Source organism: Silurus aristotelis (assembly GCF_946808225.1).
Source record: "Silurus aristotelis genome assembly, chromosome: 21".
Lineage (NCBI taxonomy): Eukaryota > Metazoa > Chordata > Actinopteri > Siluriformes > Siluridae > Silurus > Silurus aristotelis.
The window spans coordinates 852659-879585 of record NC_139594.1 but is presented as its reverse complement, the minus strand read 5'-3'; the positions used below and the strand labels follow the sequence as shown (position 1 = coordinate 879585).

The following is a 26927-nucleotide window of genomic DNA, read 5'->3' as shown; positions in this document are numbered from 1 at the left end:
CACCTCTACACACACCTCTACACTCTACACACACCATTACACACACCTCTACACACACCTCTACACTCTACACACACCTCTACACTCTAAACACACCTCTACACACACCTCTACACTCTACACACACCTCTACACACACCTTTACACACACACCTCTACACACACCTCTACACTCTACACACACCTTTACACACACCTCTACACTCTACACACACCTCTACACTCTACACACCACACCTCTACACACACCTCTACACTCTACACACACCATTACACACACCTCTACACACACCTCTACACTCTACACACACCTCTACACTCTACACACACCTCTACACTCTAAACACACCACTACACACACCATTACACACACCTCTACACACACCTCTACACTCTACACACACCTTTACACACACCCCTACACACACCATTACACACACCTCTACACTCTACACACACCTTTACACACACCTCTCTCTCTCTCTTCATCCATCTCTCTCTCTCTCTCTCTCTCTCCATCATCTCTCTCTCCATCATCTCTCTCTCCATCGCTCTCTCTCTCTCTCTCTCTCCATCGCTCTCTCCCTCTCTCTCTCTCTCTCTCTCTCTCTCCATCCATCTCTCTCTCTCTCTCTCTCTCTCTCTCTCTCCATCTCTCTCCATCTCTCTCTCTCTCTCTCTCTCTCTCTCTCCCCCATCCATCTCTCTCTATCTCTCTCTCTCTCCATCCATCTCTCTCTCTCTCTCTCCCCCATCCATCTCTCTCTCTCTCTCCTCCCCATCCACCTCTCTCTCTCTCTCTCTCTCTCTCTCTCTCTCTCTCTCTCTCTCTCTCTCTCTCTCTCTCTCTCTCTCTCTCTCTCTCCCCATCTCTATCTCTCTCTCTCCTCCCCATCTCTTTCTCTCTCTCTCTCTCCTTCTCACACTCTTTCTCTCTCCCCCATCCATCTCTCTCTCTCTCTCTCTCTCTTTCTTCCCCATCCATCCATCCATCTATCTCTCTCTCTCTCTCTCTCTCTCTCTCTCTCTCTCTCTCTCTCTCTCCTCTACACTCTACACACACCTTTACACACACCTCTACACTCTACACACACACACACACCTCTACACACACCTCTACACTCTACACACAACTCTACATACACCATTACAACACACCAATACACTCACACAACACCTCTACACTCTAAACACACCTCTACACACACCTCTACACTGTACACACACCTCTACACACACCTTACACACACACCTCTACACACACCTCTACACTCTACACACACCATTACACACACCTCTACACACACCTCTACACTCTACACACACACCTCTACACTCTACACACACCATTACACACACCTCTACACACACCTCTACACTCTACACACACCTTTACACACACCTCTACACTCTACACACACCTTTACACACACCCCTACACTCTACACACACACCTCTACACACACCATTACACACACCTCTACACTCTACACACACCTTTAAACACACCTCTACACTCTACACACACCTTTACACACACCTCTACACACACCATTACACACACCTCTACAATCTAAACACACCTTTACACACACCTCTACACACACAATTACACACACCTCTACACTCTACACACACCTTTACACACACCTCTACACACACCTTTACACACACCTCTACACACACTACACATACTATACACATTACACACACCTTTACACACACCTCTGCACTCTACACACACCTCTACACACACTACACATACTATACACATTACACACACCTCTACACACAAACACAAACTACAGACACCATTACACACACCTCTACACTCCACACACACCTCAACACACACCTCTACACACACTACACATACTATACACATTACACACACCTCTACACACAAACACAAACTACAAACACCATTACACACACCTCTACAAACTACACACGCAATACACACTACACACACCATTACACACACTTCTACACACACCTCTACACACAAACTACACACACCTCTACACACGCTATACACACTACACACACCTCTACACACACCTCTATACACACTACACACACCTTTACACACACCTCCACACACACCTCTGCACACAAACTACATACACCTCTTCACACACTACACACACCATCACACACACTTTTACACACGCTTTATGCACTAAACACACAAACTACACACACTATACAGACCTACACACACTATACACACCTCTACACACACCTCTACACACACTACACACACTATACACACCTACACACACTATACACACTACACACACCTCTACACACAATCTCCACACACCTCTACACACACTATACATATTACACACACCTCTACACACACACACACACACACACACACTATACACACTACACACATTACACCCACCTCTACACACAAACTCCACACACTACATACACCTCTACACACATTATACACACCTGCACACACTATACACTATTACAAACATTTCTACACACACCATTACACATACCTCTACACACACTACACACACATTACACCCACCTCTACACACAAACTCCACACACTCCACACACCCCTGCACACACTATACACACTACACACACCATTACACACACAACACTACACACACCACGACAATTTAATTCAATTCATGTTTATTTGTATTGCGTTTTTAACAATGAACAATGTCTCAGAGCAGCTTTACACAGATAATCTGGAGATAAAGATGTTCTTTATAAGTGTAAGTTTGTCCCTGATGAACAAGTTGGTGGAGACTGTGGTGAAGGAAAAACTCCCTGAGATGCAGAAAGAAGAAACCATCCACCACCACCACCAAGATCACACATCACAGTACACACGAGTACACACATCAGGCCAGGTTGTGTGTGAGGTTGTGGTGTTATAGAACTGATCTGAGAGTTGCTTTGAGTTCTGCAGGTTGGAGATTCAGGAGGAACTCTGTACATCAGTATGTATGTCAGTATGAAGTTGATGTGAGGTGATGAGGGGGTGATTTGGGGTTTCACTCTGGGTAAATGTTGAGGGTTATGTTGTAATGATCTCAGCTGACTGTAGTGCTGGAGGTTAGAATTCATCCTGATGAACTTAATTCCATTAAATATAAAATATAAAAAAGTGTAAACAAGTAAAGAAAATCATCTGCCCTGAATACTGTGTTTCCCATACTGCTGTGTTCATATTTACAACCCTGTCCTTTATTCAAATGTGTGTGTGTGTGTGTGTGTGTGTGTGTGTGTGTGTGTGTATATATATATAATTTTATGACACACACATACAGAGTACGAAATGCAGTGAAATGCTTTTTATGACGGTCCGGCGTGAGCGAATAGAAAATAAAAATAAGAATAAACCAAGAAAAAAAAAAGATAAATAAAAAGTGTAATATATATAATGAGAATATCAGGTTTGATTTTTACACAAGACTCTGCATAACAGCACAATACCACAGTGACAATCATACAACACAACAATGAGTGTGATAAAGTTGGACTACATGGTTTTCACTTTTACAAATCATTCATTTATTTACTTTCTTCATTATTCAGAGAAGTTTGGGTTTTTGAAGACCTTGTCCTCATTGTGCAGTTTGGGTCTAATGACTGCCTCAATCTCACATGTGGAAACACTGGATTTCTTTTGGATGTTGTCTGAAAAATAAATAATAATAATAAAATCATCTGCCAAATGCATACATGTAAATATAAACATAGAAAATATCATGCTTTTATATATATATATATATATATATATATATATATATATATATATATATATATATATATATATATATATATATATATATATATATAAAAGCATGATATTTTCTATGTTTGTTTGTTCTTTATTTGTCACACACACACACACACACACACACACACACACACACACACACACACACACACATACATACATATATACATACATACACGTCAAAGTCCAAATATTTCTGATGTGCCCTACAGTGAAAAAACACATTGGTGAAAAAAAAAAGTCTAAATGAAAAGAGGCAGAACATCCAGGCCATAAAAACAGAATCTTCTCAGACCGTAGAAGAAAAATGCTAAAGTGTATGATAGAGACACACTTTCCTGCCCACTTCCTCGAGCAGCACATGGATCTCGCTCCAGATCAGCACTGACCTTAGATCAGGGTGAGATCTCCAGTGTGTCAGGCTTCTTCTTTGAATTAATCTCCTTTATTTCACCAGCTGTATCTCCTGCACAACATCCTGGATTTCTGAACAAAAGCATAAAGAAACACAATCTTATGTTTATATATAAACAGTATCTCACAAAAGAGAGTACATCCCTCACATTCAGCAAAACTACAATACTGAAAATAACCACACACACACACATTATTGTCTAAATAACTGCCAACAGAAGTGAATCCACCCTCAGTGATAACAGCTGTACGTGGTGTAAACATCTAAATCCACATGTTCTATTCATCATGTTCATGTTCTTGTTCTTGTCAGTTTGTTGAAGATGACCTGTCGAAGAGCATGAACTACTGGAAACATTTCCTGTGGTCTGAAACTAAGATGAACTTGTTTGGCTCAGATGGTGTCCAGCACATGTGGTGATGCCTTGGTGAGAAATGTAACAATTATCTTTATCATCGAGAACCAAAAGATATGCGTCTGATTGGCCCCGAATTTATTCTGCAGCAGGACAACAATCTCAAACATTCAGCCAACATCAATAAAAACTATCTTCAGTGTAGAGAAGAACAAGGAGTCCTGGACGTGACAGTTTTGGCTCCACAGAGTCGTGATCTCAACATCATCAAGTCTGTCTGGGATTATATGAAGAGATTGGAGGAGCCTCCATCCACAGAAGAGCTGTGCTTAGTTTCTCAAGATGATTCCAACAAACTACCTGCTGAGTTCCTTCAAAAACTGTGTGTGAATGAACCAAGAAGACCTGATGATGTTTTACAGGTAAACGGTGTCGCACTAATTATTGATGTGATTTTGGATTTTCTTTTTTTTTTTATTTACTTTCCATTTTGTTCATCAATAAAAAATAAAAAAACAACTATCAACACTTTTATTATTAAAAGGTTGAAAAACAACTCCGTGGCGTTTATTTTGAAACTTCCGGTGTCCTGAGGACCCTTTAGGTGACCAATGCGGCCGCCTGGTTTGAAATTTCTGCAGTTCGCTGGTGCAGGTAAATAAATCCGTGCGTTTTTAATGAAGTAAAATGATCCTAAATCTTATCTAAAGGTTTGAAATACATAAATAAACACGTGGTTATTTAGAACCAGCTAATACAGGTGAAGTTTTAACTATTACAGCTAGTTCAGTGACGGAATATAAAATATTCATATCATTTACAAACTCATTAAAATTTTTTTAAAGCGCAGTAAATAAACGCGGATCTATTCGAGACATTTTGCGTTTCACAGGAATGTTTGTGTTATTGGGAAGAAGAAAAACATGAATATTATGAGTACACACCTTGGTGCGTTTGTTTTTGGGGGGGCGGAAGTGACGTAAGGGACTGTATTTTGTAGGTGTTCAGATCTGTTGTTGAACGTGGTGCAGGATGTTTTAAGTGATGCTCCTTGTAGGCGTTATGACATCACGTGACCTTAAAACCCTGCGAAACGAGTCATACGAACGTAATAAATGTGACAGTAATCATTACTTCTGTGATGGGATTCAAAATGCAGAATGTGACGTTTTCTCCTGATTTTGTGATTGTTATTGAAGAGTCCAGTCATTATAGTTACACACTCAGGAGACTCTCAGTGTCTCAAGTTCAGATAAATGTGGATGTTTGTGTTATGAAGGAGATCCAGTGTAAAACATGTGCCAAATCAGACCACAAATCAGAACCTCATAGCGGATCGGTGGAGGCCCGGGTTACCAACAACCACCACAGGTATCATTAACAACAGGGTACCGGTGGAAACTGTGCTGCTGTTGTCTGAAGGAGGAGAAGGAGAGGAGGAAGACATCTACAGAGACAGCAGGGAAAGGAGAAGAGGAGGAGAAGTGGAGGAGAGTGGAGAAGAAGGAGAGGAGGAAGACGTCTACAGAGACAGCAGGAAAAAGAGAAGTGGAGGAGAGTGGAGGTTCGGGTTGGTACTTTAAATGTTGGTACTATGACGGGTAAAGGGAGAGAGGGAGCTGATATGATGGAGAGGAGAAAGGTAGAGATGTTGTGTGGAAAGGGAGTAAGAGCAGGAACATTGGAGGTGTTTAAACTGTTCTATCATGGTGTGGATGGGAAGAGAAATGGTGTAGGGGGATTCTGAAGGAAGAGTACAGTAACAGTGTAGTGGAGGTGAAGAGAGTTTCTGATAGGGTGATGAACGTGAAGCTGGAAGTTGAAGGCGTTATGATGAATGTAATCAGTGTTTATGCTCCACAAGTGGGTTGTGAGATGGAGGAGAAGGAAAGATTCTGGAGTGAGTTAGATGAAGTGGTAGATGGTGAAGGTAGGAATGAGAGATTGGTGATTGGGGCAGACTTTAATGGGCATGTAGGTGAAGGGAACAGAGGTGATGAGGAGGTGATGGGTAGGTATGGTTTTAAGGAGAGGAATGTGGAAGGGCAGATGGTGGTAGATTTTGCTAAAAGGATGGAAATGGCAGTGGTGAACACGTATTTTAAGAAGAAGGAGGATCATAGGGTGACGTATAAGAGTGGAGGAAGGTGCACACAGGTGGATTATGTTCTATGTAGGAGATGCAACCTGAAGGAGATTGGAGACTGTAAGGTGTTGGCGGGGGACAGTGTAGCTAGACAGCATCGGATAGTGGTCTGTAGGATGGTTTTGGAGGTAAAGAATAAGTGGAGGAGAGAGAGGACTGAGAGAAGAATAAGATGGTGGATCTGCATCAAGGATCTGCTCTGAGCCTTTTCCTGTTTGCAGTGGTGATGGACAGGTTGATGGACGAGGTCAGACAGGAGTCTCTGTGGACTATGATGTTTGCGGATGATATTTTGATTTGTGGTGAGAGTAGTGAGCAGGTGGAGAAGATCCTGGAGAGGTGGAGGTACACGCTGGAGAGAAGGGAAACAAAAGTCAGTAGGAGTAAGACAGAGTACATGTGTGTGAATGAGAGGGAGGGCAGTGGAGGGGTGCGGTTGCAGGGAGAAGAGGTGGAGAAGGTGGAGGAGTTCAGGTACCTGAGATCAACAGTGCAAAGTAATGGAGAGTGTGTTAGAGAAGTGAAGAAAAGAGTGCAGGCAGGGTGGAGTGGGTGGAGAAGAGTGATAGCAGGAGTGATTTGTGATAGAAGAGTATCTGTGAGAGTGAAAGGGAAAGTTTATAGGACTGTGGTGAGACCTGAGATGTTGTATGGATTAGAGACAGTGGTATTGAGTTAAAGACAGGAGGTGGAGCTGGAGGGAGCAGAGCTGAAGATGTTGAGATGTTCGTTGGGAGTGACGACGATGGACAGGATTAGAAATGAGTTTATTAGAGGGACAGCGCATGTAGGACGTTTTGGAGACAAGGTGAGGGAGGTGAGATTGAGATGGTTTGGACATGTGCAGAGGAGGGACATGGGGTATATCAGTAGGAGAATGCTGAGGATGGAGACACCAGGAAGGAGGAAAAGAGGAAGACCAAGGAGCACAAAGGAGTCAAATCTGTCTATTTGAATCGCAAGAGTCGACTCCTAAATAGTTGCGGTTCTGTAGTAGTTTATTTCTCGGTTATCAGTGGAATATAAACACTTATTATTAATGAAACACAAACACACCAGCGCATCACGTCAGATTCTTACAGTTTAATACAGAAACACTGTTTCTTAGCAATAGTTTATTTCTAGATCTAATTTCTCGTTTATAAAACGCACTGAAAGGCGGCGTTATGTAAATTATAGGGTTAAAGATTTCCTGAAACAATATCAGCTGGAATTAGGAAGAGTTTAAACTATTATTGATTATAATAGTATAAAACTGGCTTTACATATTGGGAAATTCAGAGTCGTTTGGGAGCTGGATGAGTCGAATCTTGTTTGAAGGAGTCAAATAATTTGACTCTTTAAGAAAAACCACCTGGACTCCCATCTATTTTCGATCCAGGTACACCCAGGTGCATGCTGGGATTGCGGGCTCTGTTCGGCATCGGACTCCTTGTGACGTCACGGGGATCCGCTGTCACACGCAGAGCAGCACACACACGTGTGTGTGAGCACGTTTACAAACCACCAGGGTTCAGCAGGCAGAGCTGCAGCATGGCCCAGTCCATCAAGTTCTTAGGGTGAGAAGGACACACACACGCACACACACACGCACACACACACACACTTAGCTTTCACTTTGTATCGTACTTATTCGTGTGTGTGTGTTTGTGTGTGTGTGTGTAGTCAGGAGGAAGCTCAGAAGATCGATGAGGAGCTGTTCTCTGAGTACAGCTTCAGTGTGGACCAGCTAATGGAGCTCGCAGGACTCAGCTGTGCAACGGCTGTTACCAAGGTGGAGACAAGTTACACCACACCAACTGTCCACTTACACACCGACTCACACCCTGTGTGTGTGTGTGTGTGTGTGTGTGTGTGTGTGTGTGTGTTTTCCAGGCATATCCTTTGCAGTCTCTGCTCAAATTCCCTCCCAGTGTGTTGGTGATTTGTGGTCCAGGGAATAACGGAGGTGACGGTTTGGTCTGCGCTCGACATCTAAAACTGTTTGTGAGTCTCATTCTGCCTGTTTCACCTTTTACCTTCCAGCTGCTTCTCATCCAATCAGGTGTGAGGAGACGAGGAGATCAGACCTGGTCGTCTTGTCAGAGTTGCACTACAGCAGCAGAGATGATCATTACCACCATTAGAACAAAGCTTTTATCTCTCTCTGTGTGTGTGTGTGTGTGTGTGTGTGTGTGTGTGTGTTAAACAGGGATATGATCCTGCAGTTCTTTACCCAAAACGACCAAACAAACAACTTTTCCAGAATTTAACCACTCAGTGTGAGAAGATGGAGATTCCCTTGCTGTCTGAGATGCCAGAGGTACAATAAAAATAATAATAATAATAATAATAATATAATAAACACCAACTTTACTAGGAGTGACACACATAGGCCACACCCCCTCCACTGAGACTGACTGGCCACACCCCCTTTCACACTATATATAATTGATATATTCTGTAATAATAAATGGCCACACACACACACACACACACACGCGCGTGCGTAACCCTTTCCTGTTGGTCCTCCAGGCCGATGAGGTGGACGAGATTTATAACATGGTGATCGACGCCGTCTTTGGTTTCAGCTTTAAAGGGGCAGTGCGCGAGCCGTTTGCCACCATTTTATCCACCCTGAAGAAGATCAGCGTTCCCATCGCCAGCATCGACGTCCCCTCAGGTCAGGACTCGACACTCCTGAATCCTCTCTAAACATCGCCGTTGTAAGAATGGAGTGATGATGCTTCTTGTCTTTCCTGTACTTGTGCTGTTCTGTGGTTCTCAGGTTGGGATGTGGAGAAAGGAGCCTCTGACGGGATCCAACCCGACCTGCTTGTCTCCCTCACCGCTCCCAAGAAAGCTGCGTCTCATTTTCAGGGACGGTATCACTACCTGGGAGGACGATTCGTCCCTCCGGCTCTGGACAAAAAGTACAACCTGAACCTGCCCCAGTACCCCGGGACTGAGTGTGTGCTCCGACTCGCCTGACCGAGAGAGACACGTTTCTGTGTAGATCCCACTGAAGATCTCACTGTAGATCTTACTGTACTGCCCCTCTGTGGAAGGTGATGGAGATATGGATAGATATATTCTAATATTTGGTTTTCAATAAACATCATGACCTGGATAAAATACTCACTCTGGACTTTCATCTGTATAAAATATAGAGGGATAGAAACAACACACACACACACACACACACACACACACACACACACACACACACACATAATGACCTAGTACGTTATTCAGATGATTTAAGCACTTAAATCTGAGCCCTGGTGTGCCACTGGGACTGGCGTACATAAGCCACACCCACATCTCTGGGACTGACGTACATGAGCCACACCCACATCTCTGGGACTGATGTACATAAGCCACACCCACTCCACTGGGATGACACTCATTGCGCTGACACACACACACACACACACACACACACACACAGTGGGAATAAAGCGTACAGGCGTGGAGTGTGTACTGTATATAACATTTATATAAATGACCATTTTACACTTTTATAAACATTTCTCTGACAGTGTTCCTCTTTAAAAATCAGATTTGATAAACACCACACTTAAACACACAGGAATGACGTGTAAACATGTCTGCACATCACGCAGGTTTCATCCCAAATCTGGAGTGTAAACGTCATGAAGGCTTTTCTACGTGAATAAAATCAGCAACCGTGACGTGTTTCCAACCCAGGGCTGTGTTCCAATACCATTCCCAACACACACTCGTCCACTTCCCCTGACCACCACAAGTCTTCACTAGAGAGTCTTAACCACATGTCCTCACTACCAGTCTTCACCACGCATCCTCACTACGTGTCCTCACTACACGTCCTCACTACGTGTCCTCATTACCAGTCCTCAATACTCATCCTCACTACGCTCCTTTACCCACCTAGAGATCTGAGTGAGACATACACTTGTAAAGAGCTCATAGTTATGCTAAGTCACTGCTAGCTTTTTAAGTTAGTCACATAATCAGAGATAACTAGCAACTATTGCATTAAAAACGAGAGTTCTCCTGGTCCCTAATGGTCTGTAATGGATTCTAATTATGACGGTTCAATTTGAATACCTCTAATGGAAGTTTTCTGGTATCTGATGAAAACCAGTAATGTTTCAGCCCCCACTGGGTGTGAATGTGTTTCTGCTGGTGTGTAATGGTAATTTGATGGAATGTGTGATTCCCAGTGGTTTCTGATGGATTCTCTGCTCAGTGAAGAAGGTTCTGTTTGTGTTTATTGATATCTAGAATATTCTCTAATGGAAATGACTTCAGAAATCTAATGGACGGTTCTGTTTGTGTTTATTGATATCTAGAATATTCTCTAATGGAAATGACTTCAGAAATCTAATGGACATTGGTACATCTCATATTCATCCTCATCTAACTAACTTCACCGGAGCTGATTAGAAGAACGTGATCTGAGCGAGGGATCTGATTAGAGGGGAAGTGGATGAGGAGGTGTCAAGGAACGGTATTGAGACACAGCCAAGGAAGCGGCTTCACTGCTGCATGGTTTGAAGCTCGTAGTGCTGTAGGCATCTCCATGAGGATAGCTGATGTTTACGCCTTCACTGTTTCCCACAGCAGCTCCTTTGCTCTTCTGTGCTTTCGATGATGGGGCCAGTGGTGCCGAGGGTCACGGCGCTGATGGAGCCTCGGGTCACCTGTTTACTCGCCACCTTCTTATAGATTTCTGAGACACGAAGAAAGAAGGAAGAAAAACCTCTGTAGTGCTCACCACAACAGCAAAGTTCTGCCTTATCAACCCAGGCTGTGGATGAACCTGGACTATATATGTGTGTGTGTGTGTGTGTGTGTGTGTGTGTGTGTGTGTGTGTGTGTGTGTGAATTTGACAGGGACTGATTTCTCTATGTAATTACAGTTTTTAATGTCAGCATGCTGAGAAGACGCACCTGTTAGAACCTGGAGGAACGCACTCTCGACGTTGGTGGACTGCAGAGCTGAAGTTTCGATGAAGAGCAGACCTTTACTCTCTGCAGGAAGGAACAGGGTTTGCGTTAGCGTAAACACGTTTCAACCTGCTTCGAACAGGAAAATGTTTATTGAATTTCAGGAGAACTTCATGAGGAGCATCTGTGTATCAGTGAAATCAGAGCAACACCATTAAAACAATCAAGTAGAACATGCATTCCTCAAAGGTTCTCTCTAAAAATTCAACCAATATATTATATTGGGAAGAGTGGGAGCTCAGTGGTTAAGGTGCTGGGTATTCTAAAGGTGTTCAGTGGGGTTGAGGAGGTCAGCGCTCTGTGCAGGACACTGGAGATCTTCCATGCTAACCAACATCCATGATAAAATTTAGCATAATAAAGAACACAAAGCCCAGCTGTTTGTGTACAGGAGCATGGTCATCCTGGAGCAGGGTTTGAAAAGCTAAGCTCTTAGTGAAATTATAATGAAAGAACTCACATGGGTGTGATGATCGGGGGTGTGCATACTTTTGCTCACAGACGTTTCCATGACGATTCTAGTATGGAAACAGTGAGTTGACTCTGTGTGTGTGTGTGTGTGTGAATGGTAAGTGTCCTTTGTAGAACCTTTTGTGTTTGTGGAAAGTTCTTCTGATGTTCTGCTCGATCAAGATGGCGTACACTGTACTGTTAGAAGATTAACGTATAGCCAGGTGTCTCTCTAGAAGGTGGAACCCTGTAACCAAGTATCAGTATTGAAGTTCTGTACCTGCGAAAGCTCTGGCCTCCTCTGTAGGGACGGTGCGCTGAGCTGCCAGATCGCTCTTGTTCCCCACCAGCATGATGACGATATGAGGGTCTGCGTGGTCGTACAGCTCCTTCAGCCAGCGCTCCACGTTCTCGTACGTCAGGTGCTTGCTGATGTCATACACCAGCAGAGCTCCAACCGCACCTCTGTAATAGCTGAACAAAACATCTCACGTCACTCCGCTTGGCCCATCAGGCCACGCCCACAACCGTACCACATTTTTACGCTTTTGTTCTCACTCGGAACACACCTGATTGTTTAACGAACACAAATCACCTGGGACAGGTGTGTATATCTGCACATCACAGACACACACACACACACACACACACACGTGTAAAACATCTCTATACACCTTGAGAACTCCTTAATTTGCACCTCTTTATGATATACATCATCCCCCTGTGTTTAATGTGCAAATAAGCCAATAAGACATGTAAATTATATTCATGTAATATGTAAATGAGTTTCATTCACAAAATCACTGATCCACACTGTACAGAAAACATTTCCACATTGCAGGTGATGCAGCTTTACTTTAGTAACATTTTCATCCACATAGTTGGTGATTTCAAAAGTAATGGCACTCCAATTAAGGCTCTTGTGGAGAGAACGCTGCTACATCACTTCCTGTAAGTTCTGAGATTATCTTGTTCTGCTTTTCTTTCCTGTACGTCCTCAGCTCATGGACGTGGATGAGTTTCACAGGATTCACACCCAGATAATTAAAATAATTTTTTTAAAAGATCTTTAACCTCCAGGCAAGGACATCCAGATTTTGCAAAAATGCTTCCTGTTACTTATTTCTGATTCCATGATTCTTTACAAGCAGCTATGAAGAAAGACCTACAGATCGATCTATGAGCAACTTTAGATTGGTATGTTGTCGAGATCTTGGCTTCTAACATCTGAATTTAATCTGTAGGTATCATCTAACCTGTGTCTTTGTGAACACGGTTGCCAGGTCTGAACCGCAACATCTGAGAATCCTACAATAAAGAACTGCTACTGGAGAACAGAGTATTTGGGCCACTGTGGGGAACATGCATTCCAGAGAAGTTGAAAAAACTGGCAACACTGAAGCTGAAGTGTGAATCTTTATCTAATCACCACGATCATCTTCCTGATCACGAGTTCACTTTCTGGTTAGGTTCTAGTTGGTCCAGAAGATCTGCATTATTACAGTTCAGTGAAAACTCGATTTGGCTGTGAGATGTTCAAGGGAGAAGATTGGTGTGTGTTGCAGTGAGACACTCACGCTGAGGTGATGGCTCTGTAACGCTCCAGACCGGCTGTGTCCCAAATCTGCGCTTTGATGGTCACTGCGTCCAGCTGTATGCTTCGAGTGCTGAACTCCACTCCTATGGTGGTACGACTGTCGTGATTAAACTCGCTCTTGGTGAATCGGGACAGAAGGTTGCTCTTCCCCACTCCAGATTCCCCAATTAACACCACTGGGAGAGGGACAGAGGGAGACACAGAGAGTTGAAGGACAGAGACAGAGAGATGAACTTCATAGTAAAGCCACATTTGCATACCTAAACCCAGAAGCCTTCAGACATGAGCAGTGTATTTCCTTACAGACGTCTGACTCTCACCTTTAAAAACAAAGTTGTATCCCAGATCGGTGGCCATGTTCCCATCAGGGTCCGAAGTACAGCTCGGATGGAGGTAATAAGGAAATGAGGAAACTCCACACTGATCAGATCATCCAGCGCTGAAAAAGAATCAGATATGAGCCCATGCTGTCAGGATTCAGCTTTACTTCCCATGCTGATGAGGCTCGACGTCGACTGAGTGGTGCGTCTGGAGAAACAGGTCTAACCACCAAAACACACTCACTCACACACACACACACACAGATTTACACTCTCACACTGATGGGTGTGTCCTTAATCTTGTACATGAACCCCGCCTTCTAAACTAGTTTCATCATCATTTCACTCCAAGAGAATCTGAGAGAGAATACAAGCACCTACAAGTAACAATGACTTCCATATATAGACTTAAAGACACGCCCACTTTCCCTCTCAAATAGACACATCTTTCACAGCTTATATATAAACTCAGAAACGCCCACTTTTCAATCTCTTATATAAACTCAGACACGCCCACTTTCCAATCTCTTATTTAAACTCAGACACACCCACTTTCAATCTCATACAGTTGTCTATCTGTCTGTCTGTAATTTGGTCTCAGTTGTTTGGAGCGTTTTCTTAAATCATACTTAATATTTGCAAATCAGTAAAGTGCATTTCTCAAAACTATGTGTACAAACAACACAATCCACTGGATTTCTTTTAAAATCCTGAACTTTTCTCAAAATTCTTCGTTCATCTCTCAAAATTAAATATTTGTGTGAATCTCATTCCCATCAGAACGATGAGTCGTTTTTAAAACAAGAACCCAGAGGAGGCAAAAGTCCACACATCCTTTACTTTAGTAGAAGTGCAGATACTGATGATTTAAAATACTCAGGGAAAAAGTTGAAGTTCTGATTTATACTTTTTTACTCCAGTGAAAGTTTTGTCTCTGAAATGTTCTTCAGTAAAAAATATTTATTATTCTACCTGTTTTAGTGTCACACTGGAAACTAAACCCCACATCATATTAATATTAGAGCTGTTCATCAAATTAAATATTTAATCACAGCTTAATCACACATTTCTATCTGTTGTAAATCTACCATATATAATACTTACTCTTTTTAATAATTCAAGCAACATGAAGCATGAAGACAAAGATCCTTGTTTTAAAGTAATAATGATGGTTTAATGATGTAAATCATCAGGACACCAAACGGAACCTTTGTTATGTTTCCACACGGACAGTTAATGAGGTGACACCGGAGAAACTGCACCTCTTCCAGTGAAGAAGCTTTTCTCATAATCAGACTGATTTCTGGTCTGTAATGGTTTTATGGGATTTTTGGTATAAATCATAGCGATTACAGAATCAGAGAATATTTGTATTCGATGTGAATGTGGTTTATGTAAAAGACATTTCACCAAATCAGTGGATTAAAAGTAAAGTAAAGTAAAAAGTACAGATATTTGTGTAAAAATGTAATGAGTAAAAGTAAAAAGTTAAATACATTTAATATAAATACAAATAAAAAAATAGTAAAGTAAAAAAACGTATACCAAAAAATCGACTTAAATACAGTAAGAAAGTATTTGTACTTCATCACTTCCTCCCTGATCGTCACAGTGTTTGTTCGTGTTCTCAGTATTAAGGCACACGGTTTCAGTGTTTCCTGATATAAACCATAGTTCATGTTGAAAGTAAACAATTGATAATGTTGGAAACAGCAGACAATTTCTACACAATCAATTAACTGAATGTACAAAAGCTTTCGCAATTTCTAAAAGCAACGAGAAATAGTTTTTCTGACGCGCACAAGTGACTCCATGACGTAGTTTTGTGAATTTTATTTTGAATTGAATGCAGTGTGGAGAAGTGATCATCTGTGAGCAGCAGTGTGGGTCAGAGGAGGAGCACCACAGACGCATTATTTACTATGAGAATGATGATGATGGAGAAGTATAGAGAAGGTCAGAAGGAGCTGCAGTGTGTGTTTGTGGATTTAGAGAAAGTGTACGACAGGGTGGAGAGAGGAGATGTGGTGTTGTACATGTGTGTGAATGAGAGGAGGGCAGTGGAGGGGTGCGGTTACAGGGAGAAGAGGTGGAGAAGGTGGACGAGTTCAGGTACCAAAGTAATGGAGAGTGTGTTAGAGAAGTGAAGAAAAGAGTGCAGGCAGGGTGGAGTGGGTGGAGAAGAGTGATAGCAGGAGTGATTTGTAATAGAAGAGTATCTGTGAGAGTGAAAGGTAAAGTTTATAGGACTGTGGTGAGACCTGAGATGTTGTATGGATTAGAGACAGTGGTATTGAGTAAAAGACAGGAGGTGGAGCTGGAGGTAGCAGAGCTGAAGATGTTGAGATGTTCGTTGGGAGTGACGACGATGGACAGGATTAGAAACGAGTTTATTAGAGGGACAGCGCATGTAGGACTTTTTGGAGACAAGGTGAGGGAGGTGAGATTGAGATGGTTTGGACATGTGCAGAGGAGGGACATGGGGTATATCAGTAGAAGAATGCTGAGGATGGAGAGACCAGGAAGGAGGAAAAGAGGAAGAACAAGGAGGAGGTTTATGGATGTGGTGAGGGAAGACATGCAGGTAGTTGGTGTGAAAGAGGCAGATGTAGAGGACAGGGGGGGATGGAGACGGATGATCTGCTGTGGCGCCCCCTAATGGGAGAAGCCGAAAGAAGTAGAAGAAGGTTTGTATGCAGCGTGGTCATACCGCCGTGTCGATAGGTGGCGGTGCTGAGCTGGAACGCGCGTTTACAGAAGAAGCAGTAAAAAAAAAAAACACGTGGGGTGGGACTTCCGGTAACACTTCCGCCAGTGCACGCAGTGGTTTCGTCATGGCGGCGGGACCGATATCAGAAAGAAACCAAGGTATAGTTGAACACAGACTTCCTGTAACAGAGCCGTGGCGCTGTTTTATAAATGAAACACACGCGTTTATTATAAAATCACTCGGTTTTACTCGATATTGATCCACTTTGTGCGACAGGATGATACAATTTCATAGCAAACATTAGCCAGTTAGCAGCATTAGCTCACTGCAGGAGGTCTCTGAAGTAACGCTGTTATACAACTTACAAATAAAGTCGTGTTCCTGCTGCTGTTTATTGTAATTATATTAGATACGAATGTGGTTATGTGGAAGATGTAGTGTGTGTGTGTGTGTGTGTGTGTGTGTGTGTGTGAGTGAGTGAGTGAGTGAGGGGGTCACGGTGACGTCACTTCTCTTAGATAAGTAGATAAGTCCTTAGATCCATTCATTCATTTTCATCAGATGATAAATCCTCTAAATCCTAGATCACGTGTTATCTCCAACACACACACACACACACACACACACATACACACACACACACCCTCCACATCACTGCACTGATCACCTCCACACTCTGTAATGTTTTGAGGAACTTCTAGTCTAATATTATAATCGTCTAATTACAGGTTTTTATGGCTCTTTCTGTCTTCACCAGGTTCCTTAATGTCCTCCTTCTCCATCTCCTCTGTCTCTGTAACCTCTTTCTCCATCACCTCCGTCTCTGTGGTCTCCTTCTCCATCTCCTCCTTCTGTGTCCTCCTATTCTATCACCTCAGTCTGTCCTCCTTCTCCATTTCTGTGTTGTGTGTCCTCCTTCTCCATCTCCTCCGTCTCTGTGTCCTCCTTCTTCATCTCTGTGTTGTGTGTCCTCCTTCTCCATCTCCTTCTTCTGTGTCCTCCTTCTCCATCTCCTCCTTCTGTGTCCTCCTTCTCCATCTCCTCCTTCTGTGTCCTCCTTCTCCATCACCTCAGTCTGTGTCCTCCTTCTCCATCTCTGTGATGTGTGTCCTCCTTCTCCATCTCCTCCGTCTCTGTGTCCTCCTTCTCCATCTCTGTGTTCTGTGTCCTCCTTCTCCATCTCTCTGTTCTCAGTGTGGATTAGACTCTAAAACTTCAAAACCGTATTTTTGCCTGTACTCCGTGTGTACCGGAGAGTGTGTAACTGTGTGTGTGTGTGTGTGTGTGTGTGTGTGTAGATGCGACGGTGTATGTGGGGGGTCTGGATGAGAAAGTGTCGGAGCCGTTGTTATGGGAGCTCTTCCTGCAGGCAGGACCAGTGGTGAACACACACATGCCCAAAGACAGAGTGACGGGACAACACCAGGGTGAGTCTCTCACACACACACACTCTCACACACACACACACACACACCTCTCTCTCTCTGTAATTGTGTGTACTGTGGTTCTAGTGTGTTCTCTGTGTGTGTGTGTGTGTGTGTGTGTGTGTGTGTGTGTGTGTGTGTGTGTGCAGGTTACGGGTTTGTGGAGTTCCTCAGTGAGGAGGATGCGGATTACGCCATAAAGATCATGAACATGATAAAGCTGTACGGTAAACCCATCCGCGTCAACAAAGCCTCTGCTCACAACAAGAACCTGGACGTGGGAGCAAACATCTTCATCGGGAACCTGGACCCCGAGATCGATGAGAAGCTGCTGTACGACACGTTCAGCGCCTTCGGAGTCATCCTGCAGACCCCCAAGATCATGAGGGACCCCGACACGGGCAACTCCAAAGGTTACGCCTTCATCAACTTCGCCAGCTTCGACGCGTCCGACGCCGCCATCGAGGCCATGAACGGCCAGTACCTGTGTAACCGCCCCATCACCGTGTCCTACGCCTTCAAAAAGGACTCCAAGGGCGAGAGGCACGGCTCCGCCGCAGAGCGGCTCCTCGCCGCACAGAACCCCCTCTCACAGGCCGACAGACCCCACCAGCTGTTCGCAGACGCCCCGCCCCCTCCTTCTGCCCCCACCCCCGTCATGACCGCGCTGGGAGCGGCCATGCCCATGCCCGGTCAGTCAACACACACACTGCTGCTTCATTATGTGTGTGTGTGTGTGTGTGTGTGTGTGTGTGTGTGTGGGGAGAACCAGTCTGAGAACCAGTGTTAACCTTCTTCTGTACTTGTCTTCATCACAGGTATGCCTCCCCCTGGCGCGTTCCCTCCAGTACCTCCACCAGGTTCTTTGCCCCCTGGAATGCCCCCCGGGATGCCCATGCCCCATGCCCCGGGCACTTCTGCCCCTCAGGGAGCCTCTGCAGGGCCACCCCCTGGACCTCCACCGTTCCCTCCAGCAGGAATGCATCCACCAGGTGAGAATGATGAACCTTCTCATTTGAGAACTTCTGCTGCTCAGTGTGTTCTAGAATCTCAGATTACGGTTTTAAAGACACAAGGAGGTTCTCAGCGTTCCACACGACCGGGTTCTTGTCAAAGTGCCAGTTCCAACTCCCTTTAAAATCTAGAATTTGGGTTCTCGGTTTACAGAGTTCCAGAATGTCATTGTTCCGTGGCACGTCCCTCTTCTCAGAAATGTTTGTTTGAATGCTGTAGAACCCCAGCAGCAGGCCAGGTCTCTACATCTGCACATGTTCAGAATACCACCTCTAGAACCTTCATAGGGTTTACACTGTTATGATGTTAGGACTTTGAGTTCTAGAATGCTGCTGCTCCACATGTCTAGAATCTCACTGTAGGTTCTTGTTCTCTCACATGCTCGTTCTGAAGGTGTTGTATTATCAGTTCTGCAGCTGTTCAGAGTTTGGAGTATGAAATGTTCTTGTGTGGAGATGTCTGTTCCCTCAGCATGACTGTTCTCCATCTTTCCCTCAGGAATGCCACCTATGCCTCCCACTGGACCTCCTGGAATGGTGCCTCCTCCTCCAGGATCCACCCAGCACAGGGCCCCTCCTCCCCCAGGCATGCCCCCACCCCCACAGATGGGTATGCCCCCCCGGGGACCATTTGGCCCCCCAATGGGTATGTTTATGGAGTTCTCTCACTGTGTAGATGTTCTGGATGATTAAAGCAGTTCAGTTCTTCAGAGTTCTCACTGGCTCTTTTTGCCTCCCTCAGGTCCTCCGATGCCCCCAGGGATGAGAGGCCCACCTCCCCCGATGCCACCCCCAGGTTATGGCGCAGGCCCCCCTCGTCCTCCACCATTCGGTTTTCAGAGACCCCCGATGCCCCCACGCCCCCCTGCACCACCCCGGGCCCCCATCAGAGCCCCCCTGCCCCCCTAACCCACATCTTCAGCACAGCTTCATCTCTCATTCCTGAAGGACAGAGTTGTTCTGAGAAACTTTCATTTGTACTGATGAGTTTTTCTTTTACTTCCTCTAATTATCTACAAATAAACATTTTATATGGAAAGTGTGTGTGTGTGTGATCTATAAAAAAAAAAAAAAAAAGCCACCCCCTTTAATACTGATTAATTAAGGCCACACCCACTTTAATCATACCCATCTCTTGGTCACTTTCTTTAATAATCTTGGCCACACCCCCTTCACTTTGACCAACGTCAAGGCCACACCCCCTTCACTTTATTCAGCACTGCAGCTGGTTCACTCTGTTCTCTAGAACATTGTGTTTGTATGATTGTGGAGATCAGGATCAGTAAGAGATCAGCGTGACAGTAGAACATCCCTGAATCATCTCACACTTAAATAAACACCACCAACAACCAGCACTTACAAATTACTCACACATGGTGTATTAGAAGAGTCAACATTAATCTGTCTTTCAAAGGAAAAACAAACTAAACAGCATTTTCTCTCTCTCACACACACACACACACACACACACACACACACACACACACACACACACACACACACACACACACACACACACACACTTTAAAGCAGAAGACATGAAAGCAGTAGAGTTTCTGTCTTTCTCTGATGAACTTCTAGATGTAAGGATTTTGTTCTTCTTGATCCAGAGCTGAAAAAGAAACAAAAAAAACCCTGTGTCCGCTCGCACACGCACACACACTGAAACGTGAGAGTCTGTGAGGTAAGACGTTAGGAGATGTCTGCTGTGGAGTCGATCTCCTCTGTGTTGAGCATCACGTCTCCATCAGCCAGCAGCACCACCTCCTCCTCAGCCTCCTCCTGCTTCTCCTCCACACACTCGCCCTCCTGCGTGATCACACGCTCTGAGATGGCCTCCAGCTGCATGCGGTACTCCTCCGCCTCCTGCTCCTTCTGCAGCAGCTGCTGTCGGTACAACTGGGCCGCCATGTTGGCTTCGGCTAGACGCCGCTGCAGCTGTTCCTGTACGCCACAGGAGCAGACGGGTGAGTTTACTCATTATATATAAATGAATAAAACACGGATGTGGGGCTGCAGATAGCGTTCGTTTTAGTAATCGACTTTTCTACTGATTATTCAGTATGGAGTAAATAAATAAATACTTTTTCCTTCATTAAAATGAAACACTAAATACACGAGAAAATAAAGACGGGTAATGATTGTTTTTGTTCTAGTTGTAATCGCTATCACATCAAAATACAAATAATACAATTTTACAATGCGAGTTTAAATTACTTTTAAAAAGGTAAACACACTGTACAGTGTTTGTGTTTGAAATGATTCTGATTGTGACCATTACTCGCATTTCTGACTATTTCTTAAACATCAACATTTCTGCTCCACTGGTGACCATGTTTTGGCTCAGAAGTGTGAAGCTGTTGGAGTATGAATCAGAGCTGATTGTGGGACAGAGTTTTCTCAGGGATCAGAGGCTCAGTTTGATACCCTGCGATTCTTCTGATTGTAGCCCATTTTATCTCCAGCTGTGTAAAACTTTGGCACTACAGAGGGGAGACGCTGCCCGAAAGGCTAAAAACAAGTTGGAATTTAACAAACCTTGTTTTATGTGGCAGAAATGGGCTTCTATAGTGATCCCTGTCCAGAGTTTAGCAGGTGGTGCGACAGAAATAATGGTACGTGGGTAAACACGGTGCTCCATGTGTAGTTAAAGGAACGAAACAAATCATGTGTCCATGCAGTTTTGTAGTCAAGTTACTCGAGTGTGTGTGTGTGTGTGTGTGTGTGTGTGTGTGTGTGTAAGATTGTCTCACTGTGTCTCTAGTGTCGATGTGATTAGAAGAGACAACTTCGATTTTCCTTCGTCTTACTGGAGGCTCAGCTTCTTCTTCCACTGATTCCTGTGTGAACTGACCAGAGGGGACGGCTAAGACTGAAACACACACACACACACACACACGGTATATGTAATAATGTGCATGATGAATACTGAGCGAGGCTGTAATGTATAATGTATATGATGAATATAAAATATTCCCCGTTGATGCTACATGCGTTATTTTGTTGTGCGGTGCGCGCCGGGGTGAGGATCGCGGTGTGCGCGCCGGGGTGAGGATCGCGGTGTGCGCGCCGGGGTGAGGATCGCGGTGTGCGCGCCGGGGTGAGGATCGCGGTGTGCGCGCCGGGGTGAGGATCGCGGTGTGCGCGCCGGGGTGAGGATCGCGGTGTGCGCGCCGGGGTGAGGATCGCGGTGTGCGCGCCGGGGTGAGGATCGCGGTGTGCGCGCCGGGGTGAGGATCGCGGTGTGCGCGCCGGGGTGAGGATCGCGGTGTGCGCGCCGGGGTGAGGATCGCGGTGTGCGCGCCGGGGTGAGGATCGCGGTGTGCGCGCCGGGGTGAGGATCGCGGTGTGCGCGCCGGGGTGAGGATCGCGGTGTGCGCGCCGGGGTGAGGATCGCGGTGTGCGCGCCGGGGTGAGGATCGCGGTGTGCGCGCCGGGGTGAGGATCGCGGTGTGCGCGCCGGGGTGAGGATCGCGGTGTGCGCGCCGGGGTGAGGATCGCGGTGTGCGCGCCGGGGTGAGGATCGCGGTGTGCGCGCCGGGGTGAGGATCGCGGTGTGCGCGCCGGGGTGAGGATCGCGGTGTGCGCGCCGGGGTGAGGATCGCGGTGTGCGCGCCGGGGTGAGGATCGCGGTGTGCGCGCCGGGGTGAGGATCGCGGTGTGCGCGCCGGGGTGAGGATCGCGGTGTGCGCGCCGGGGTGAGGATCGCGGTGTGCGCGCCGGGGTGAGGATCGCGGTGTGCGCGCCGGGGTGAGGATCGCGGTGTGCGCGCCGGGGTGAGGATCGCGGTGTGCGCGCCGGGGTGAGGATCGCGGTGTGCGCGCCGGGGTGAGGATCGCGGTGTGCGCGCCGGGGTGAGGATCGCGGTGTGCGCGCCGGGGTGAGGATCGCGGTGTGCGCGCCGGGGTGAGGATCGCGGTGTGCGCGCCGGGGTGAGGATCGCGGTGTGCGCGCCGGGGTGAGGATCGCGGTGTGCGCGCCGGGGTGAGGATCGCGGTGTGCGCGCCGGGGTGAGGATCGCGGTGTGCGCGCCGGGGTGAGGATCGCGGTGTGCGGTGTGCGCGCCGGGGTGAGGATCGCGGTGTGCGGTGTGCGCGCCGGGGTGAGGATCGCGGTGTGCGGTGTGCGCGTCGGGGTGAGGATCGCGGTGTGCGGTGTGCGCGTCGGGGTGAGGATCGCGGTGTGCGGTGTGCGCGTCGGGGTGAGGATCGCGGTGTGCGGTGTGCGCGTCGGGGTGAGGATCGCGGTGTGCGGTGTGCGCGTCGGGGTGAGGATCGCGGTGTGCGGTGTGCGCGTCGGGGTGAGGATCGCGGTGTGCGGTGTGCGCGTCGGGGTGAGGATCGCGGTGTGCGGTGTGCGCGTCGGGGTGAGGATCGCGGTGTGCGGTGTGCGCGTCGGGGTGAGGATCGCGGTGTGCGCGTCGGGGTGAGGATCGCGGTGTGCGCGTCGGGGTGAGGATCGCGGTGTGCGGTGTGCGCGTCGGGGTGAGGATCGCGGTGTGCGGTGTGCGCGTCGGGGTGAGGATCGCGGTGTGCGGTGTGCGCGTCGGGGTGAGGATCGCGGTGTGCGGTGTGCGCGTCGGGGTGAGGATCGCGGTGTGCGGTGTGCGCGTCGGGGTGAGGATCGCGGTGTGCGGTGTGCGCGTCGGGGTGAGGATCGCGGTGTGCGGTGTGCGCGTCGGGGTGAGGATCGCGGTGTGCGGTGTGCGCGTCGGGGTGAGGATCGCGGTGTGCGGTGTGCGCGTCGGGGTGAGGATCGCGGTGTGCGGTGTGCGCGTCGGGGTGAGGATCGAGTTGTGCGGTGTGCGCGTCGGGGTGAGGATCGAGTTGTGCGGTGTGCGCGTCGGGGTGAGGATCGAGTTGTGCGGTGTGTGTGTGTGTGCGCGTCGGGGTGAGGATCGAGTTGTGCGGTGTGTGTGTGTGTGCGCGTCGGGGTGAGGATCGAGTTGTGCGGTGTGTGTGTGTGTGCGCGTCGGGGTGAGGATCGAGTTGTGCGGTGTGTGTGTGTGTGCGCGTCGGGGTGAGGATCGAGTTGTGCGGTGTGTGTGTGTGTGCGTGTCGGGGTGAGGATCGAGTTGTGCGGTGTGTGTGTGTGCGTGTCGGGGTGAGGATCGAGTTGTGCGGTGTGTGTGTGTGTGCGTGTCGGGGTGAGGATCGAGTTGTGCGGTGTGTGTGTGTGTGCGTGTCGGGGTGAGGATCGAGTTGTGCGGTGTGTGTGTGTGTGCGTGTCGGGGTGAGGATCGAGTTGTGCGGTGTGTGTGTGTGTGCGTGTCGGGGTGAGGATCGAGTTGTGCGGTGTGTGTGTGTGTGCGTGTCGGGGTGAGGATCGAGTTGTGCGGTGTGTGTGTGTGTGCGTGTCGGGGTGAGGATCGAGTTGTGCGGTGTGTGTGTGTGTGCGTGTCGGGGTGAGGATCGAGTTGTGCGGTGTGTGTGTGTGTGCGTGTCGGGGTGAGGATCGAGTTGTGCGGTGTGTGTGTGTGTGCGTGTCGGGGTGAGGATCGAGTTGTGCGGTGTGTGTGTGTGTGCGTGTCGGGGTGAGGATCGAGTTGTGCGGTGTGTGTGTGTGTGCGTGTCGGGGTGAGGATCGAGTTGTGCGGTGTGTGTGTGTGTGCGTGTCGGGGTGAGGATCGAGTTGTGCGGTGTGTGTGTGTGTGCGTGTCGGGGTGAGGATCGAGTTGTGCGGTGTGTGTGTGTGTGCGTGTCGGGGTGAGGATCGAGTTGTGCGGTGTGTGTGTGTGTGCGTGTCGGGGTGAGGATCGAGTTGTGCGGTGTGTGTGTGTGCGTGTCGGGGTGAGGATCGAGTTGTGCGGTGTGTGTGTGTGCGTGTCGGGGTGAGGATCGAGTTGTGCGGTGTGTGTGTGTGCGTGTCGGGGTGAGGATCGAGTTGTGCGGTGTGTGTGTGTGTGTGTCGGGGTGAGGATCGAGTTGTGCGGTGTGTGTGTGCGGTGTGTGTGTGTGTGTGTGTGTCGGAGTGAGGTTTGAGTTGTGCGGTGTGTGTTGGAGTGTAGACGTGAATAAATGAAATCAGTAACACTGCTTGTTTCTCCCTTTACCTTGCCGTCCGTTCTGCATTGTGACATACAGCGGCTGTGTGAGTCTCGTCTGTAGGTGACCTTGTTGATCTGTTACTATGGTAACGACCCTCTGTCCATTATCACTCATCACTTGCTGGTCCAGAGTGCTGACGGCGACAGCGTCCTCACTGTTACCTGTAGGCAGGCGCACACACACACACACACACACACACACACACACACACACACACACACACACACTCGGTGAGCAAATTAAATAATAACCAAACAAGATCTAATCAAACAAACAGTGGGTGTAGTATCATACCCATTGGTGGGGTGTTTAGTATTGTACCTGTGTGTGTGTGTGTGTGTGTGTGTGTGTGTGTGTGTGTGTGTGTGGGGGTGTTTAGTATCGTACCTGTGTGGGGTTTGACGAGCTCGGCGATGTTTATTACTCCTCCCTGAATGATGAACTGTGGAGCGATGGAGGACTCTGCGTTTCTGTTCACCTGCTTCTGCATTCCCTCCTAAACCATATCACAATAACACCATTAAACACACACAGAGAGAGAGAGAGAGAGAGAGAGAGAGAGAGAGAGAGAGAGAGAGAGAGAGAGAGAGAGAGAGAGAGAGAGAGAGAGAGAGACAGAGGATATGACATCAGACCTGCAGGAGGTTGGCGAGTTCTACGTGCTGGATGTCGAGGGCGATGTCGAAGGGCGATTTGTCGAACTTGCTGAGAGCGTGAACATCAGCTCCGTGTTTGAGGAGAAGCTGAACAACGCCGTGGTGTCCATGCTGAGTGGCCCAGTGCAGAGCAGTCATCTTCAACATGTCTTTAGCGTTCACATCTGCTCCGTTCTGACATCACACCACGTCACACACACACACACACACAGGAAACAGAGCACTTCAAGATTCCAACCCACCCAGGCTAGGAGGCATGTACCTAGAGCAGGATCAAAGGTGAGTAGATGTAGAGGAGAATCTCACCCTGATCAGCAAGTCGACGATGAGCTCGTGTCCCTCTTTGGCAGCCATATGCAGTGGGGTTCTGTCCACTTTGGTGCGTGCGTCCTTGCAGATGCCTGCCCTCAGCAGCACCTCCGCAGTGGAGCGATGACCGAACTGTGCTGCCAAGTGCAACGGAGATGCTCCAAGCTGTACGGGGTACAAACACACACACACACACACACAAACACACACACACACACAGGGTGAAGAAGGAGCACCACATTACATCTACAAGACAGAGATACCTCCAGAAGGAAACCTAAACTCAGGAACATTTTTAGACAGAACTACACCAGGTGCCTCCTGGAACCTCGTGTGTGTGTGTGTGTGTGTGTGTGTGTGTGTGTGTGTGTGTGTGTGTGTGTGTGTGTGTGTGTGTGTGTGTGTGTGTGTGTGCATTTACCCAGTCTGTGGTGAAGGGGGCGCCGTTGGCCATCAGCTTCCTCACTTCTTCATCCTCACCGTTACGTGCTGCCTCCAACAGCCTCTTCCCCAAATCCACCAGGGACATCTAAACCCCAAATATAAACATATATCAACACTACAGTGTTCCTGTGAAAACTGTGGAAACACCCAGTCTTTTATGGTTTGACACAAATGGACTGCGGCTGATCGGAAGCGACTTCACCGTACAACAAGACGATGAGATGAACCGCACGTCTGAGTTCTGTACGTGTTATTTAGAGAGCAGACAGACGTCTGGAGTGATTTA

At 47.2% G+C, this 26927-nt stretch overlaps 5 protein-coding genes and 1 long non-coding RNA gene across 9 annotated transcripts in view; 2 read left to right on the top strand and 4 right to left on the bottom strand.

Moving 5' to 3' along the window:
• Nucleotides 1–26927, bottom strand: part of LOC310716778 (suppressor of cytokine signaling 7-like) — a 192561-nt gene that overhangs the window by 41491 nt on the left and 124143 nt on the right. The window lies entirely within an intron of this gene.
• Nucleotides 119–1571, bottom strand: LOC310716249. 3 transcript variants are annotated; one of them, XR_014530542.1, is made up of 6 exons: nucleotides 1455–1479; nucleotides 1348–1402; nucleotides 1265–1307; nucleotides 353–442; nucleotides 238–292; nucleotides 119–139 (listed from the first exon to the last, which is right to left on the bottom strand). It is a non-coding gene; the product is annotated as an uncharacterized lncRNA (long non-coding RNA). The 3 variants fall into 3 exon arrangements; XR_014530540.1 differs by lacking the exon at nucleotides 1455–1479 and adding an exon at nucleotides 1529–1571 and having other exon boundaries at nucleotides 353–440; nucleotides 1253–1371; XR_014530541.1 differs by having other exon boundaries at nucleotides 353–440; nucleotides 1253–1402.
• naxe (NAD(P)HX epimerase) lies at nucleotides 5093–9813 on the top strand. The gene is made up of 7 exons (XM_083524234.1): nucleotides 5093–5205; nucleotides 8079–8256; nucleotides 8363–8471; nucleotides 8573–8683; nucleotides 8889–8999; nucleotides 9212–9359; nucleotides 9465–9813. Exons 1-7 carry the CDS (start codon nucleotides 5163–5165, stop codon nucleotides 9665–9667), a joined length of 903 nt encoding a protein of 300 aa, XP_083380360.1. The 5' UTR covers nucleotides 5093–5162; the 3' UTR covers nucleotides 9668–9813.
• rab25a (RAB25, member RAS oncogene family a) lies at nucleotides 10989–14310 on the bottom strand. Its single transcript, XM_083524237.1, has 5 exons — nucleotides 14039–14310; nucleotides 13699–13894; nucleotides 12402–12595; nucleotides 11615–11695; nucleotides 10989–11393 (listed from the first exon to the last, which is right to left on the bottom strand). The coding sequence occupies exons 1-5, from the start codon at nucleotides 14073–14075 to the stop codon at nucleotides 11269–11271; spliced, it is 633 nt and encodes a 210-aa protein (XP_083380363.1). The 5' UTR covers nucleotides 14076–14310; the 3' UTR covers nucleotides 10989–11268.
• sf3b4 (splicing factor 3b, subunit 4) lies at nucleotides 16747–20224 on the top strand. Its single transcript, XM_083524216.1, has 6 exons — nucleotides 16747–16906; nucleotides 18047–18175; nucleotides 18322–18864; nucleotides 18991–19164; nucleotides 19685–19831; nucleotides 19928–20224. Exons 1-6 carry the CDS (start codon nucleotides 16873–16875, stop codon nucleotides 20092–20094), a joined length of 1194 nt encoding a protein of 397 aa, XP_083380342.1. The 5' UTR covers nucleotides 16747–16872; the 3' UTR covers nucleotides 20095–20224.
• gabpb2a (GA binding protein transcription factor subunit beta 2a) overlaps nucleotides 20542–26927 on the bottom strand; it is a 7347-nt gene continuing 961 nt past the window's right edge. The window contains exons 2-9 of one of the 2 annotated variants that reach the window (XM_083524231.1): nucleotides 26619–26726; nucleotides 26195–26362; nucleotides 25868–26062; nucleotides 25620–25728; nucleotides 25238–25393; nucleotides 21939–22057; nucleotides 20665–21129; nucleotides 20542–20623 (exon numbers count right to left, since the gene is read on the bottom strand). In XM_083524231.1, coding sequence (XP_083380357.1) covers nucleotides 20878–21129; nucleotides 21939–22057; nucleotides 25238–25393; nucleotides 25620–25728; nucleotides 25868–26062; nucleotides 26195–26362; nucleotides 26619–26726 — 1107 coding nt within the window. In that variant the 3' untranslated portion in view covers nucleotides 20542–20623; nucleotides 20665–20877. The remainder of the gene's footprint in view (nucleotides 20624–20664; nucleotides 21130–21938; nucleotides 22058–25237; nucleotides 25394–25619; nucleotides 25729–25867; nucleotides 26063–26194; nucleotides 26363–26618; nucleotides 26727–26927) is intronic. The other variant, XM_083524230.1, reaches the window with a different exon arrangement.

Bases quoted from the DNA above. Each gene is read 5' to 3' on its own strand.
- naxe (XM_083524234.1), top strand. From the start codon at position 5,163: ATGCGGCCGCCTGGTTTGAAATTTCTGCAGTTCGCTGGTGCAG. The intron at 8,257-8,362 runs GTGAGAAGGACA...GTGTGTGTGTAG, and splicing joins CAGTCCATCAAGTTCTTAGG to TCAGGAGGAAGCTCAGAAGA. The intron at 9,000-9,211 runs GTACAATAAAAA...TTGGTCCTCCAG, and splicing joins TGCTGTCTGAGATGCCAGAG to GCCGATGAGGTGGACGAGAT.
- rab25a (XM_083524237.1), bottom strand. From the start codon at position 14,075: ATGGCCACCGATCTGGGATACAACTTTGTTTTTAAAG. The intron at 11,696-12,401 runs GTACAGAACTTC...TCCTTCCTGCAG, and splicing joins GGAGGCCAGAGCTTTCGCAG to AGAGTAAAGGTCTGCTCTTC. The intron at 11,394-11,614 runs GTGCGTCTTCTC...TTCGTGTCTCAG, and splicing joins GTTCCTCCAGGTTCTAACAG to AAATCTATAAGAAGGTGGCG.
- sf3b4 (XM_083524216.1), top strand. From the start codon at position 16,873: ATGGCGGCGGGACCGATATCAGAAAGAAACCAAG. The intron at 18,176-18,321 runs GTGAGTCTCTCA...GTGTGTGTGCAG, and splicing joins AGTGACGGGACAACACCAGG to GTTACGGGTTTGTGGAGTTC. The intron at 18,865-18,990 runs GTCAGTCAACAC...TCTTCATCACAG, and splicing joins AGCGGCCATGCCCATGCCCG to GTATGCCTCCCCCTGGCGCG.